At 40.9% G+C, this 13,903-nt stretch overlaps 1 protein-coding gene across 5 annotated transcripts in view; it reads left to right on the top strand.

Moving 5' to 3' along the window:
- The window catches only part of Fam193a (family with sequence similarity 193 member A), a 122,678-nt gene that overhangs the window by 50,061 nt on the left and 58,714 nt on the right, over positions 1-13,903 (top strand). For 3 of the 5 annotated variants that reach the window (XM_075943892.1, XM_075943891.1, XM_075943888.1), the window contains 4 exons: positions 152-309; positions 971-1,138; positions 5,135-5,369; positions 9,384-9,508. In XM_075943892.1, the coding sequence (XP_075800007.1) occupies positions 152-309; positions 971-1,138; positions 5,135-5,369; positions 9,384-9,508 (686 nt within the window). The remainder of the gene's footprint in view (positions 1-151; positions 310-970; positions 1,139-5,134; positions 5,370-9,383; positions 9,509-13,903) is intronic. The other 2 variants (XM_075943893.1, XM_075943890.1) reach the window with 1 other exon arrangement.

The raw sequence follows: 13,903 nt of genomic DNA, 5'->3' as shown, positions 1-13,903 counted from the left end.
ACTGGCCTCAAACTAGCAGATCCAACTGCCTCTAACCTCCTGAGTACTGGGATAAAGGTCATTACACCTAATTCTATAAGGGATTTTTTAAAAAGTCAATAGACATCTGATATCATAAACATAACTGGTCTGTTGTATTCTATTTTTAAAGCAGAGTCAAGATTTTCTTCTTCACTCATCACTTGGGAACTCCCAGCCTGAAGCCAGTGGTGCTGGGAGGCTGGCCCTAGGCACACAGACAATGACCTCTTCAGGTCTAGGCACCACACCCTCAGATGCCTGCTCCTGTGAAGCCTGCAGTGAGCGCAGGTATGTATTGAATTGGTTGTGCTGCTTATACTGGTGTGACGGGGTATCTAACAAATAGAGGAAAGTGCCTTAGACATGGGGTTCTTTGAACAAATAACAGTACCTTTTTGGCATACCCCTGAAAGTAGGACATGGTCTTGCTATTATGAGGAAAGATACACAGAAATACAAAATCCCTGCCTTGCGGGACTAAACAGAAGGAAGTTGGGCCTCAGAAAGAGGAAAGTGGGAGAACTCTTAGAATTTAAAGAAAAATTAACTCTTATTTCATGCCATAATCCCAGCACTTGAGAGGCGAGGGGAATCTGTGTTCCAGTGCAGTGCAGACAGGGCTACATAGCAAGATTTTATCTCAAGATAAAGAATATTAGTTAAAAAAGGAAAATGAGTCTAAGGTGAGAATAAATAAATGGGTATGGAGGTGGTGGAACTCATGATGGAAGCTGCTAGGGGTTGAAGGAAGAAGAGGCCAGGACCTGATAAAAAAAAAAGCTGTACTGCTGGTCTGGGACAGCCAGACTGATAGAATCAAGTGAGCACCAAATAGTGGAAAGCAAGGGCTCTGTGTGCCATCTGGGGTCAAAGTATGGAAATAGGGTATACCTTGTGGCAAGTACGTAGACTGCCTCTCTTAACTCTACTGGTTTCTATGTTATCACAGAGACATCTCAGCAGAGATAGACCGGGAACCACAGCAGCTTCAAAACTATTGGTCAGAAGTACGCTACATGGTCCGATGCATATACCGCCAGGCGGGTACCCCACTGGCAGAAGACCAGGACCAGTCTCTGGTTCCCGACAAAGAAGGAGTGAAGGAGCTTGTGGATAGGTACAGGTTGCCCCTTCATGTTACAGCCCCATCCCATCCCTGCCCTCCCATCTGCCCATAGAGCCTCAGTGCTTGTCCTGAGTAAAGCTCAGTTAAACTTTTTGAGCTCTTGGTACAGCTCAGGTCTTCAGCAGACAACTGACCAGCATGAGCCTTCTGGGTAAATTGTTGCAGGTTCTTCTGTTTCTAAGTTGAGATGTTTCTGTTATGTATTAAGACTGACAGTAACATAGACAGGATTCCAGAGTCCTGGTTGTGCCAGGTGATGCTGGATACTTTCATAATCACTGTTGGATTTGTAGCTCAGGGAGAAAGGCAGAGTATTCCTGTCCACTGAAGCACTGTGAGATAGGGTTGCTTGTGAAGGCACTTACCTTATGAGGTTCGCAGCGGCTGCCCTCATAGGGAATGGCTCCTGCCTAGCATCTGTTCTTCAGCAGGCTCCTTCCCAGGGACTGACAGAAAGTGGGGTGGGTGTCACTTTTGTTTTTCTTTACAACTTAAGTGTGCCTTTTTTTCTCCCTGATTTTTGAAATGTTCCAAATAAAGGCAATAGATATAAGCCTGATATTTCATGGATTGGTTCTCATTTTGTTTTTTTCATATGTGTTGATTGCATACTTTTGAAATCTTACAAAGCCACAGTTGCCATACATTAGATTATATCAAAGAAGCAGGGGCATTGACTGGTAAAAGCATTGTGTTCAGGATTTCACATATTGTCTACTTAGTGCTATATGAGACAGTTCCAAGTGGTAAGTGCCTTTAAAAGTTTCCTAGTTAATGGCACATGAAACCTATGACATCTCAGACCCTTCATGCTATATCTGTGATGTTTTAGAACAGTGTCAGCACAGGTTTAATCCAGGTGAAGCAGCATCTATGAACACGTGTGAATGATTGGTTGGTTGAACTACTTGCAATGTCTTTCTCCCATAAGAAATCAGTTTGCATGAGCTGGAGAGAGATTGCTTAGTGATTAGAAGCCCTGACTGCTCTTGCAAAGGACTTGGGTTTGTTTCCTAACACTCACTTAGTGGTTCATAGCTGTCTATAACTCCAGGTCCAGGAATCCAATACCTTTTTCCTTGGGCACCAGACACACATGTGGCATATATACATGCAAGCAAAACTCAATACATATTTAAAAAAATAAACCTTATTATAAATAAAAAAATCTGTTCTCAAAAGTATCATTTGATTTTTTTCCCTTAATTTATAAGATACGAAAATGAACAAAGAATCAAAATGCTTCTAATTTTACTGCGCTGAGAAAACTATAAGGAGGTGTCTGCAGGCTTCCTTTTCTAAGAGTTTGTATGTGTTTGGTATATGCACGTGAGTGTGTAGATGTGTATATGTTCAGGGAGGGCAGGGTGTCTTCTGTTGCTTTCCTTTTTGTTGCCTTGAGATAGGGCTTTTCACTGAATTAGAAGAGCCCACTGTTTTGACTGTCCTGGTCGGCCACCATGCTTTGGATAGCCACCCCTTTTTAGCTAGGCTGGGTGCCAGCAAGTTCTCAGAAATTACTTGGCTCCACCTCCCAATGGTGAAGTGACAGACATGCTTGGGGACACCTGGCCTTTTACTGGGTTACTGGGCTTTGAATTCAGGTCCTGTGTTTGCAAAGCAAGTGCTCTTACCCACTAAGCCTTTTCCTCAGCCCTGTGGTATTTTGAGTTCAATTACTCCATGCTCATTTGAATCTTGTTTCACTGTCCTTTAAACATAGGGAACACATTTTCTTAAAATTATTGCCAAACTTAGTAATATATACCTTTAATCCCAGCACGGAGAAACTAAGGCAGGATTATAAATTTGAGGGTAGTCTGTGCTTTATAGCAAGTTCAAGGCTGTCTCAGCTGCATAGTAAGATCCTGTCTCCACAAAACAAAGGCTTGGGTAGCCCAGTGGTAGAGCTGTTGCATAGCATGTGAAAAACCTGGGTTTGATCTCTAGTAATGGGGCAAAACCCCCACTATATTTTAGTGTTACAAAAGTTAATACATCTTTTTGAAATGTAGCAGTCATAGTGAGAATCCTGTCAGTTTATTTTCTCTGAACACATTGTATTCATGGCTCTTCATATTTATCACCTTGTACATTGTACACGAGGGTTTACCCATTACCTTGCAGATTGTATACATAGCTTTACATCCTACCTTGCACAGTTTTGCTTGACTCTTTATCTTTTACAACTTAAGTGATATGTAACCTTAGGGAACAGGAGGGAATGAAGAGGTGGCTTAACAGTTAAGAGTGCTTGCTGCTGTTGTAGGGGACCTAGGTTTGTTTCCCAGAACCTACATAACAGCTCATAATTGCCTATATCTCTCAATCTGAATCCAGGAGGAAACAGTGCCCTTTTCTGGTTACCCTGGGCTCAGGCATGCACAAGGTGCACATAAACTCAGGCACACATACATACTCATATAAAAATAATACATACACCTATTTGTTTATTTGTTTATCTATTTATTTATCTATTTATTTATTTATTTATTTATTTATTTATTTATTTATTTTGGCTTTTCGGAGCAGGGTCTCTATAGCTTTGGAGCCTGTCCTGGAACTAGCTCTTGTAGACCAGGCTGGCCTCAAACTCACAGAGATCTGCCTGCCTCTCCTTCCCGAGTGCTGAGATTAAAGGTGTGAGGCACCATCGTCTAGCTTAATTTTTTTTTATTTACTGTTTTATTTTATTTTGAGACAAGATTTCATCACGTATGGCTAGCCTGGAAATTGCTGTGTAAACCAGGCTTGTCTGGAACTCACAGAGACCTTCTTGCTTCAAGTACTGGGATTAAAAATGGTTCACAACACCTAATTTTTTTTTCATGGAACAGATAACAACTATGCTTTTCTCTTTAGATTTAATGAGGCAGCCAAAGATGGAAGAATTTGTTGTTTAAAACTTACTTAATATATTCTACAACAGCCACAGAGCTCAGCTGGTTCTTCATAGTGACATGTTCCAGTAGATGTTTTGGTTATTGCTTCAGTGGTCCTAGGCTTCCATCTAGAACAGTGGTTCTCAACCTTTCCAATGCTGAGACCCTTCAATATAGTTCCTCATGTTATGGTGACTCCCCCAACCATAAAATTATTTTTGTTGCTGCTTCATAACTGTAATTTTGTTACTTTTATGAATCATAGTATAAATATCTGTGTTTTCTAATGGTCTTAGGTGACCCCTGTGAAAGAGTCATTTGACACCCCAAAGAGGTCACTATCCACAGGTTAAGAACCACTAATCTAGAGGCGTCTCAGAAATGTACCTTTGAAAGGAGCAGCAACTTTAACCATAGTAATGACAAATACTATAGAGCAAGTTTTAAAAATTGCATCACCTTGTTGCGTGGTCCTATAATCCAGCATTAGGGGGCTGAGGAAGAAAGGTCATTTTTCTCAAAACTGTAAAAAGTATCACCTGTAAGTTTGGACAGAAATTCATTACCACTGTGACTAGTTAACAAGGATGCATTTCTTTGCTTTGTTGGTAATCTAAAAATAGAATGACCTTTGTTTAAAACGTGTTCTAATTGTAAAAATAACACGAGCTCATTTGTATGGTATACTGAGTTCATAGAAAGAAGAAAGGTAAACCTGACCCCATCCTCCAAACAGGTGTCACATCTGCTAGGATTGCAGCATGTCACTTTTTAAGTTCCACTCATTGTGTTGGCACCTGAGGCCAGCTCTCAGACACAGTAGAAGGGAGGCTTTTTACCTCTTGGTTGTAAGTTATAATACCTTAGGCTTAGGTCTTCTCTCGTGGACATGGAGTGAAGCAGAGTCCCTTATATAGGTTGCATAAACAGTGCAGTCAAAGGAAGCATTTGGGGGATGTCAGTTTTCCTTGAATTACCTTGTACTCCTACAGGTCGTCACAAGAAAGGTGTTTAATAAAAGACACTCACTGACATAAAAACTGTCTGTCAGCTGACATGTGTAGAGAATCATGGCTGAGTAGTGACTTTTTCTTTGTCTCTGTAGGCTCTGTGAGCGGGATCCCTATCAGCTCTACCAGCGGTTGGAGCAGCAAGCCCGGGAATATGTGCTAGAAATGAAGGTCCGCCTTCTCCGGCAGCTATCTGCTGCAGCGAAAGCCAAGGCACCATCTGGCCTGCAGGGCCCACCACAGGCACACCACTTTGTCTCTCTACTCTTGGAGGAGTATGGTGCCCTCTGCCAGGCTGCACGATCCATCAGTACATTTCTTGGCACTCTGGTGAGAGATCATGCCCGCTTCTTTCTTTGCTGTTGAGGTGAACTAAAGAACAAAATCATGTGATAGGGGAGGTGTATGCAGCCAGGGGACTGATTGTATGGTTAAGTTCTCCTTGCACGGTCATATACTCCTTTCCGCACAAGGTAGAGTGGGATTAATCTTAGCGCAATGGATTTTGCTGGCAGGTAGAAGCATTAAGAGAATTAATGTCCAGGAGCCACAGCATGGAAATCTTTTAGGGAAGACCTAAGCACTAGGAAGTGAGGTATTAGGATATGGAGGTGAAAACCATGGTGCATTAATAGGAAGTCCAAAACATTTTTGTTGTCTTGTGTTGGTGTTGATGTACTGCCACTGACTGGTGTTGCAGTTGATGCAAGGCACATGTAAAGACCTCTTGCTTGAATTTCTTCATGTGTGCAGCTAGCAGCAGTGCAGGAATGGGATGGGTTTACTGAAGCTGCCTTGCCTTTTCCTTACAGGGTTCTCATAGTTCTAGCAGGGCACATAAGTGAATCTCTGACCACCCCATTTCTGGGTGGACAGAAAGAGGCATCCTAGTGACAACCACAGAAGTTCCCTAGGCTGCTTCCCCGACCCATCAAGTGTGGTCCCTCCCCATCTCCCCCATAGTCTTCAAGTCTTCATCATTATTTCATCTGATTATTAAGTGACAATTCAGTGGGTGGGTTTTAATGCTTTCTTAGTGGTGGCCATGTTTTGAAGGAAAAGTTGCAGTAACCATTGGTTCTTTATCTGGTTCTAATGTTAATGGGGCACTCCAGAAAGGTTCATGTAATACTTGACAAGACATTGCAACAGCCTCAGACTATCCAGTTTCCCTGCCACAGTCTAACACTGTGCCAGGTAAGTACTTCCAAGAAGAGGCTTGTGAGACACATGTTTAGAGAAAATTGAGTGAGATGAGTAAGGCAAGCTGGACGTGAGGACCCTGGTAGTGGCAGTTGTCCTGTGCACTCTCTTGTACATCGTGTACCTTTCAGCCCTCCTCTACCTCAACTTAGGACTCTGCCTATTCTAGACTTGGTTCAGAGCTGCTGCTCTAGAGAATCATGTACCTGCCCATATCCCTAGAGAGTACCAGCTATTGTTTTTTGTTTTGTTTTTTTAAGACCACATACTCTCCAGAAAGTGTTGTTGATATCCAGCCCTCCTCAGTTGACTCCATCTTACAAAGTTAATAGAGTTTAACTTGAGCTTTGTGGTAGAATCTGCAAGGCTGGGTATCCCTAGACCTTCAAAAGTAGAACTTGGGGCAAATAAAGTAACACACCAAAATTAACCATTGCCAAAATCTTTGCATTTCAGTGTACTTCATTCAGAATAGAAGTATAACTTTATGTTTGATATTATATACTTTTACTATCAAATATATCTTCATGCACTTACATACCACCAAAACTGAAAAATCCGTGACAGTTAAAACTTTTTTTTTAAAAAAAAATTTTCTTTCATAACTCATAGTCATTACCTTTATTCAGTACTTTCTCATCTCTTAATAGTCTTTCTTACTCTTTTCTTCATGGTTTACTGTACCTATATGCACATTTGTTTATGTATATACATATATTGTTGGCTAGATTCTGCATATGAGAGAGAACATGTAGCCCTTTTCTTTCTTAATACGTATTTTAAGCCCATCCATTTTTTGCAGATTGTTACTACCTTTTTTTTTCATAGCTAAATACTATGCAGTTATGCATACATACATGCCAAATTTCATTGTCTAGTCATCTGTTGGTGGACTAAAATTAGGTTGATACTAATTCTTTGCTGTAGAGAATGAAGCAGTAATGAATGTGGGAGCACAAATATTTCAATGGTAGGATATGAAATTCTCTGAGGATATGCCCAGAAGTGAAATAGCTGTGAAATAATTATTAACTTAGAATATAGAAATATTTTCTTGTTGTTTGACCCCAGTTAAAACTTGAAAGAACAGCATGCAGCTGTGTGATCATGTTTTACATGTAAGAATATTCCTTTTGATAATACATGGCATAGACTACATACTCCGCAATATTTGTCCTCCAAGGGAAAAGCAGATAAGTTTAGAAATTTATATAAAAGAAGATCAAAGTTTTTAAAGATACAGCTGAGAAAGCGTAAAAGGGAACAAAGAGTACCTACTCCAAAACTTGAATCCTGACAACACCTGTTTGCAAGTTAACATCGACCCCAGGCATTTCTTCTGATCCTGGAATAGATAAAAGTGGGTCTCCATTTAATCCAGAGTGGTGTCAGTTAGCTTATAATGTCGGGCCCATAAGCAACTATCACCTGAGTACTAGAAGGAAAGCAAGAGCTATGCTTATCATGACCCTAAATTTTTGTGATACACCTAAGAAGCTGGAAGTCACTTTTCAGTGGTCCAAGCTGTGTATAGGTAATATCTCCCCTCATATGAGATGTTTGCTGGTCCTTCTTTGTTTTTAAACGTAGGGTGTTCTGCCTCATGTATGTCTATGCACCATCTTCATGTTTGGTCCAGGGTGGGGCACTGGCTCCCCTGTGACTGGAGTTATTAATTGAACTGCCATATGGGTGCTGAGAATCAAACTCAGGTCCTCTGGAAGAGCAGCCAGTTCTCTTACTTGTTGAGCCATCACTCCAGCCCCCGTTTATTTGTTTGTTTTAAAATCAGAAAGTAAAGGTTGAAGACAATACACCTGAGTGCAAGCGACACACTGAAGATAGTGAATTTATAAAGTAACTGTGATTATTGTGTCTAAGGAAATAAAATATATTTAAATTTATGGGTCAAGAATTAATATGATCACAAAGGATCATCTAGGTTTGGCAGAAAATAAACTCAGAAACACTTAATCACACATACACACATTCTAATAAACTCAGGAACACATAATCTCTCTTACTCTTTCACATATGCACAAATATACCACCTTTAATCCCAGAATTTAGAATGCAGAGACTTTATAAGTTAGATGCCAGCAGAGGTACATAGTGAAGCCTTATCTCAAACAAAGGAAGGTCTGGGGATGTAGCTCAGTATAATGGGCTTGTTCAGCATATTCAAGGTCTAGAGTTAAATCTTTGGTAGTACAGAAGCAATGAGAAAGGAGACAAATAATAATAAAAAATAATTAATACCCCCCCCAAATAGTCAGAGATCGAAAAGAGAATTGGTAAATTAAAAAGAAGTAAAGGAGCCCTGAGCTTTGTGTATGTGCCTCAAAAGGACACAAGTGGGACACATCAGAGCAACATGGAGGATGTAGTGAGGAGCCTCTCACACTACTGACATTTCTAGGAAAAACTAGACTGAGAATACATGCAAAGGCTAAAACATCAGCGAGCAATCCACTCCAGAGGAGCTAGCGAGCACCGATGGGCTTTGGTAGCACTGCTGTGGGCTCCCAGCATGTCTTCAATAGCACTTGATAAGTTTGCTCCTGTTTTTTAGGAAATCAAAGCTCTTTCCTTGCCAGAGTGTTGCCAGTGAAGAATTTATTTGCAACTATCAGAATGAGCTTTGACAAAGACAGGCAAGAAAAGCATTGTTCTGACTCAAATAATTTTTTTTCTTTTTAAAAATGTTTTACGTATTTGTGTGTTCATGCTTGTGTAGTCAAGGGGACAAATTGTAGGAATGATTCTCACCATGCGTGTTCCAGAGTTCGAACTTAGTTCATCAGGGTAGCACCCAGGCACTGTTACCAGCTGTGCCATCTTGACAGTCCTAGGTTTTAGGGTCCTCCCACCCCCTGTTCCATTTTACTTTCTGAGCCCACCTACAACCCTTTTCTAGAGTTGGGGTTACCTAGAATGTACTAAGGTGGCAACCCATTTTGCTGAAATTAGAGATTTGGTTTGATATGTTTTGACACAAGCAGGGAACAGTGACTCTTTACAAACAAGATATTGTAGGTCTGTGCAGAAGGTGGTAGAGCAGGGGGCATTCTTCAAGGAAGCTTTATATTTCCACCCACTCACTGCATCTTTTGCTACCTTTTTTTTTTTCTTTTAAACTAGGAAAATGAACATTTGAAAAAGTTCCAGGTGACATGGGAACTGCATAACAAACACCTGTTTGAAAATCTGGTCTTCTCAGAGCCGCTTCTCCAGAGCAACTTGCCAGCACTGGTGTCTCAGATCAGGTATTTTGTCTTGACTTGGATTCTCTTTTCCTATGATCTTGTGTGTGTGTTCATGCCTGTAGACCACTATACGTGGAAGTCCTTACAGGAAAAATAACAGGGCATAGAGAAAAAGATAGTTAGATAGAAAGCTCTAAACCTAAGTTATAATACTTTTATATGTAATTTATATTTTATGTGTATGAGTGTTTTGTCTACATGAATGTCTGTGCATCACATGCTACGGTGCCTAAGGAGGCCAGAAGAGGGCATTGAGTTCTGGAACTGGAGTCACAGACAGTTGTAAGCCGCCATGTTGGTGATGGAGCCCAAGCTCAGGTCTTCTCGAAGAGAAGCCTGCTGAGCCATCTCTTCAGCCCCCAGTTAAACTTTTAAATGATAAACCAGTGTAAATGCTCTTCAGATGTAACACCATAATGCCTCCTCATAAGATATATAAAAGCTCCTGCAAGCAGTGCTTTACCTTGACAGGTCTTGGTTCAGCCAGGGATCCTGTCAGGGTTCTTGCATTGTGGTGAAGGGAGGTGAAAGAGGAGGAAGAACGTGGGATTCAGAGTACCTTTGACTCTCCTAGGCTTAGATGTGCTTTTCCATCTATGTTTGTAGAGTGCCTATGTCACTTTTCACCAGGATAACTGGTGGGTGATTCTCTGCTGTCACCAAGATAAGTGCACAAGTGCAGAACTCTCTAATGGGCATTTGTTGGGGTGAAGTATGCTAAATAGAGGCATACAGTATGGGCATATGTTTGTTCTCCAGCCAGCCCCTCTCCTTCATCAGCCATTACTTAGTAGAGCTGAGTAGCTACCTCAGGATCATCTCTTCTTGATTTTGTTTCTTATCTGTTAACCAAGTAGAAGCATAGGCCCACAGCGTAAGCACACACTAATAGCAGCCACTTTTATTTGTCCTATTCAACCTTACTTTTAGAGAAAGACCACCTCAGAAGTAGTTGGTCAGCTCAAGGTGCTATGCAAACCTGGTATGCTTTTTGCAGATTTTTACCAGTTTCACTCAGACTTGATTTGCTTCCCAGCCATTCTTTCCATGTCGACTCTTTTTTTTTTTTTTTTGGTTTTTTGAGACAGGGTTTCTCCGTAGCTTTTGGTTCCTGTCCTGGAACTAGCTCTTGTAGACCAGGCTGGCCTCGAATTCACAGAGATCCGCCTGCCTCTGCCTCCTGGGTGCTGGGATTAAAAGCGTGTGCCACCACCACCTGGCCCGTGCCCACTCTTAAAAAGCATTCAATACAGGACAGTCAAGATGTTTCAGTGGGCCGGGCGGTGGTGGCGCACGCCTTTAATCCCAGCACTCGGGAGGCAGAGGCAGGCGGATCTCTGTGAGTTCGAGGCCAGCCTGGTCTACAAGAGCTAGTTCCAGGACAGGAACCAAAAGCTACGGAGAAACCCTGTCTCGAAAAATCAAAAAAAAAAAAAAAAAAAAAAAAAGATGTTTCTGTGGGTAAAGGCACTTGCCACCATGCCTTAATGACCTGAGTTTGATTTCCAGAACTCACAGGGTGAAAAGAAAGAAGACTCCTACATGTTTGTCCTTTGATTTTCATGTGCTACCTATGGCACATGCACATGTGTTCACACCCATGCCTGTATACACACACACACACACAGAGACAGACACACAATTTAAAAAGTCAGTAGCATCCAGATATTCTTAGAGAGTACACTACAATGGGACTATCTGACTGCAACTCTGGTGGAAGGAAAGGAAGCCAAACTTAACATGAAGAATGTTTTTGTCCAAGTTGTGAGGTTCCCTTGAATTCAATCATGCCTCCCTTGTGGCTAGAACAAACTTCAGTTCCTGCCCTTTGTTTCTTTTCCTGGTGAATATTGGATTTGACGCATCTGTCATCCAGTTGATTTCCAGAGGCTGACAGAAACCATTTCTTTTCTGGGCACAAGTTTCAAATATTTTTATTTCTCACTGGGAATTACAGTCAGATTTCAAAGATGAATAGTATCCTAGTTTTAAATGTTCACTTTGGGGTTCACTCCCTCTTTCTCTAAGATGAAATGAGGTTCAGGAAAGAGGGAAAGCAGCATGCCCTCTAAGGAGACCTAGTCATTCCAGAAAATGCTGTCCTTTCAAAGGTGTGTCCCACAACACACTCACTTGTCAACCCCCAAAATGGTTTATACTTGAATTTCTAATGTATAAATATACATTTAATAACTCACATTTTTTTCACAAATTACTAATGAAACACGTAGTTATGTAGGCCTATTTAACTTGTAGAAAAATTATGGAGTGGGCCAGACCCGGTGGCTCATACCTGTAATCTCAGTACTTGGAAGGCAAAAGTAACTGGATCTTTGCGAATTCAAGGACAATCAGCCAGGGCTGTGTAGAGAGACCCTGTCTCAAAATGGGGAGGGACAAATAGTTAATAATGTATAATACGGATATGAATTGTGCGAACACAAATGTAGCTTAATAGATTATGAGACAACAAACAGGCTATGGTCAGTACTTAAGTTTATTTAATGTATCTTTTTGTATTACTTTGTTAACATACATTATTTTAGATGCCAGTCTGATCTGCATAAGGAATTTCAGGGCAGTCAGAGTTTTTATGGTAATACCTGTCACAAAAATATACAGCAAATGAGGGTGGGAGGGTGTTAGTGGATAAGCTTGAGGACCTGAATTTGATACCCTAGCACCCACATAAAAGTCTGCTATAACCTCCATTATTGAGTAGGAGACAAGTGAATTCTGTGTTTGCTGACCAATCGGTGTAACTGAAATTGTTGAACTCCAGGTTCAGTGAGAGATCTTATCTCAAACCAAAAAGACAGAAGTAACAGACTAAGACAGCAGGTCTCCTACTCTTCTGCCCTATTCAGCAAATGATCTGACATACACAAAATAAGTAAACAGTCTGCTTAAAGGTTATCATTATTCATAGAAACTTAGTTCTTTCTGTTAGCTTTCTAACACTGACAGAATTATAGACTGCTGCAGGTATCAACTTCTAAAGAGGAAGGTTTATTTTGGCTCATAGTCCATCACAGAAGTTCTTGGCAGAGTAAAGCTGCTCACCTTGTAGAACTGCCAAACAGAGAAAGGATTCAGGAATAAAGTACATCAAGTTTCCACCAGTTCCTGATATGTAGCCCAGTAAACTCTGAACCCATATGTAGATTAGTCCGTTGGTGAAGTCAGAGCCCACATGATCCAGCCACCCCCTAAAGCCCTATGCTCTAGGAACTAAGTCTTCAACACAAGAACCTTTGGGAGATATTTCATATCCAAACCATAACATTTAAAAACAAAATGTGAGAAAGCTACTTGTTTTATTGGCCATTTTATTGGGACTATTTATATACCCTATAATTTGTCAACTTAAAATTACAATTCAGTACTATTTTATTTAGTTTAAAATTTTTCTGATTAATACAAGTTTTACTATTTTATGTTTTAAAAACATTAATTTTATTCACAGTATTTGTAGCTAACGATGTATTTTAAAAAAATATTTTTCATGTCCCCAAACAGAAGTTCTCTGTTCCCCTTATCCTCTGAGAGTCTTTTCTCTGAGTTCAACTGCTGTCATGCCCTATTTTCCTGGCATTTCACCAATTAAAGAATCAGGCTGTTTGTCCTATAGAGGTGCTATGGGAATGCTCTAGCCCTCTCCTTCCATCACCAGTGCTATCTGCAGGGTTCCTGTTGGTCCCACTCTTTGATTCAGATAGTGTTTGTAACTTGAAACAGCTAGAAATGGAGAAACAACACTTGGGAAGAAAGGCAGGATAGAAGTTTATGGTATCTTAGTTACTTATTTGTTGCTGTGATAAAACACTACAACTAAGGCAACTTATAGAAGGAAGAGATTATTTGGGGTTAGAGTTCCAGAGACATAAGAATTCACAGTGGTGGGAAAGCACAGCAGTAGAAACAGGAAGCTGAGAACTTGCATCTCAACCATGATATAAAGCAGAGAGAGCAAACTAGAAGTGGAATGAGACTTTCAGTCTCAAAGCCTATCGGTCCCCACTAACATACTTCCTCAAGTAAAGCTGCACTGTCTAAACCTTTCTAAACAGCACCACCAACTAGAGACCAAGTGTTCAGATGCCCCAGATTATGGGGACAGTTCTCATTTAAACCACATGTGGGAATTGGTGTTTTTTTGTTTGTTTGTTTGTTTAGTAGTTTGGTTTTTTTTTTTTTTTGATTTTCGAGACAGGGTTTCTCGGTAGCTTTTGGTTCCTGTCCTGGAACTAGCTCTTGTAGACCAGGCTGGCCTCAAACTCACCGAGATCCGCCTGCCTCTGCCTCCTGAGTTCTGGGATTAAAGGCGTGCGCCACCACCGCCCGGCTAGTAGTTTTTGAAACTTTTTTTTTTGAAGTTTCTCCACTTATCCTGGC

The sequence above is a fragment of the Microtus pennsylvanicus genome, chromosome 12 (assembly GCF_037038515.1).
Source record: "Microtus pennsylvanicus isolate mMicPen1 chromosome 12, mMicPen1.hap1, whole genome shotgun sequence".
NCBI lineage: Eukaryota > Metazoa > Chordata > Mammalia > Rodentia > Cricetidae > Microtus > Microtus pennsylvanicus.
Note: the sequence above shows the minus strand (reverse complement) of the source record. Positions and strands in the feature narration are given on the sequence as shown.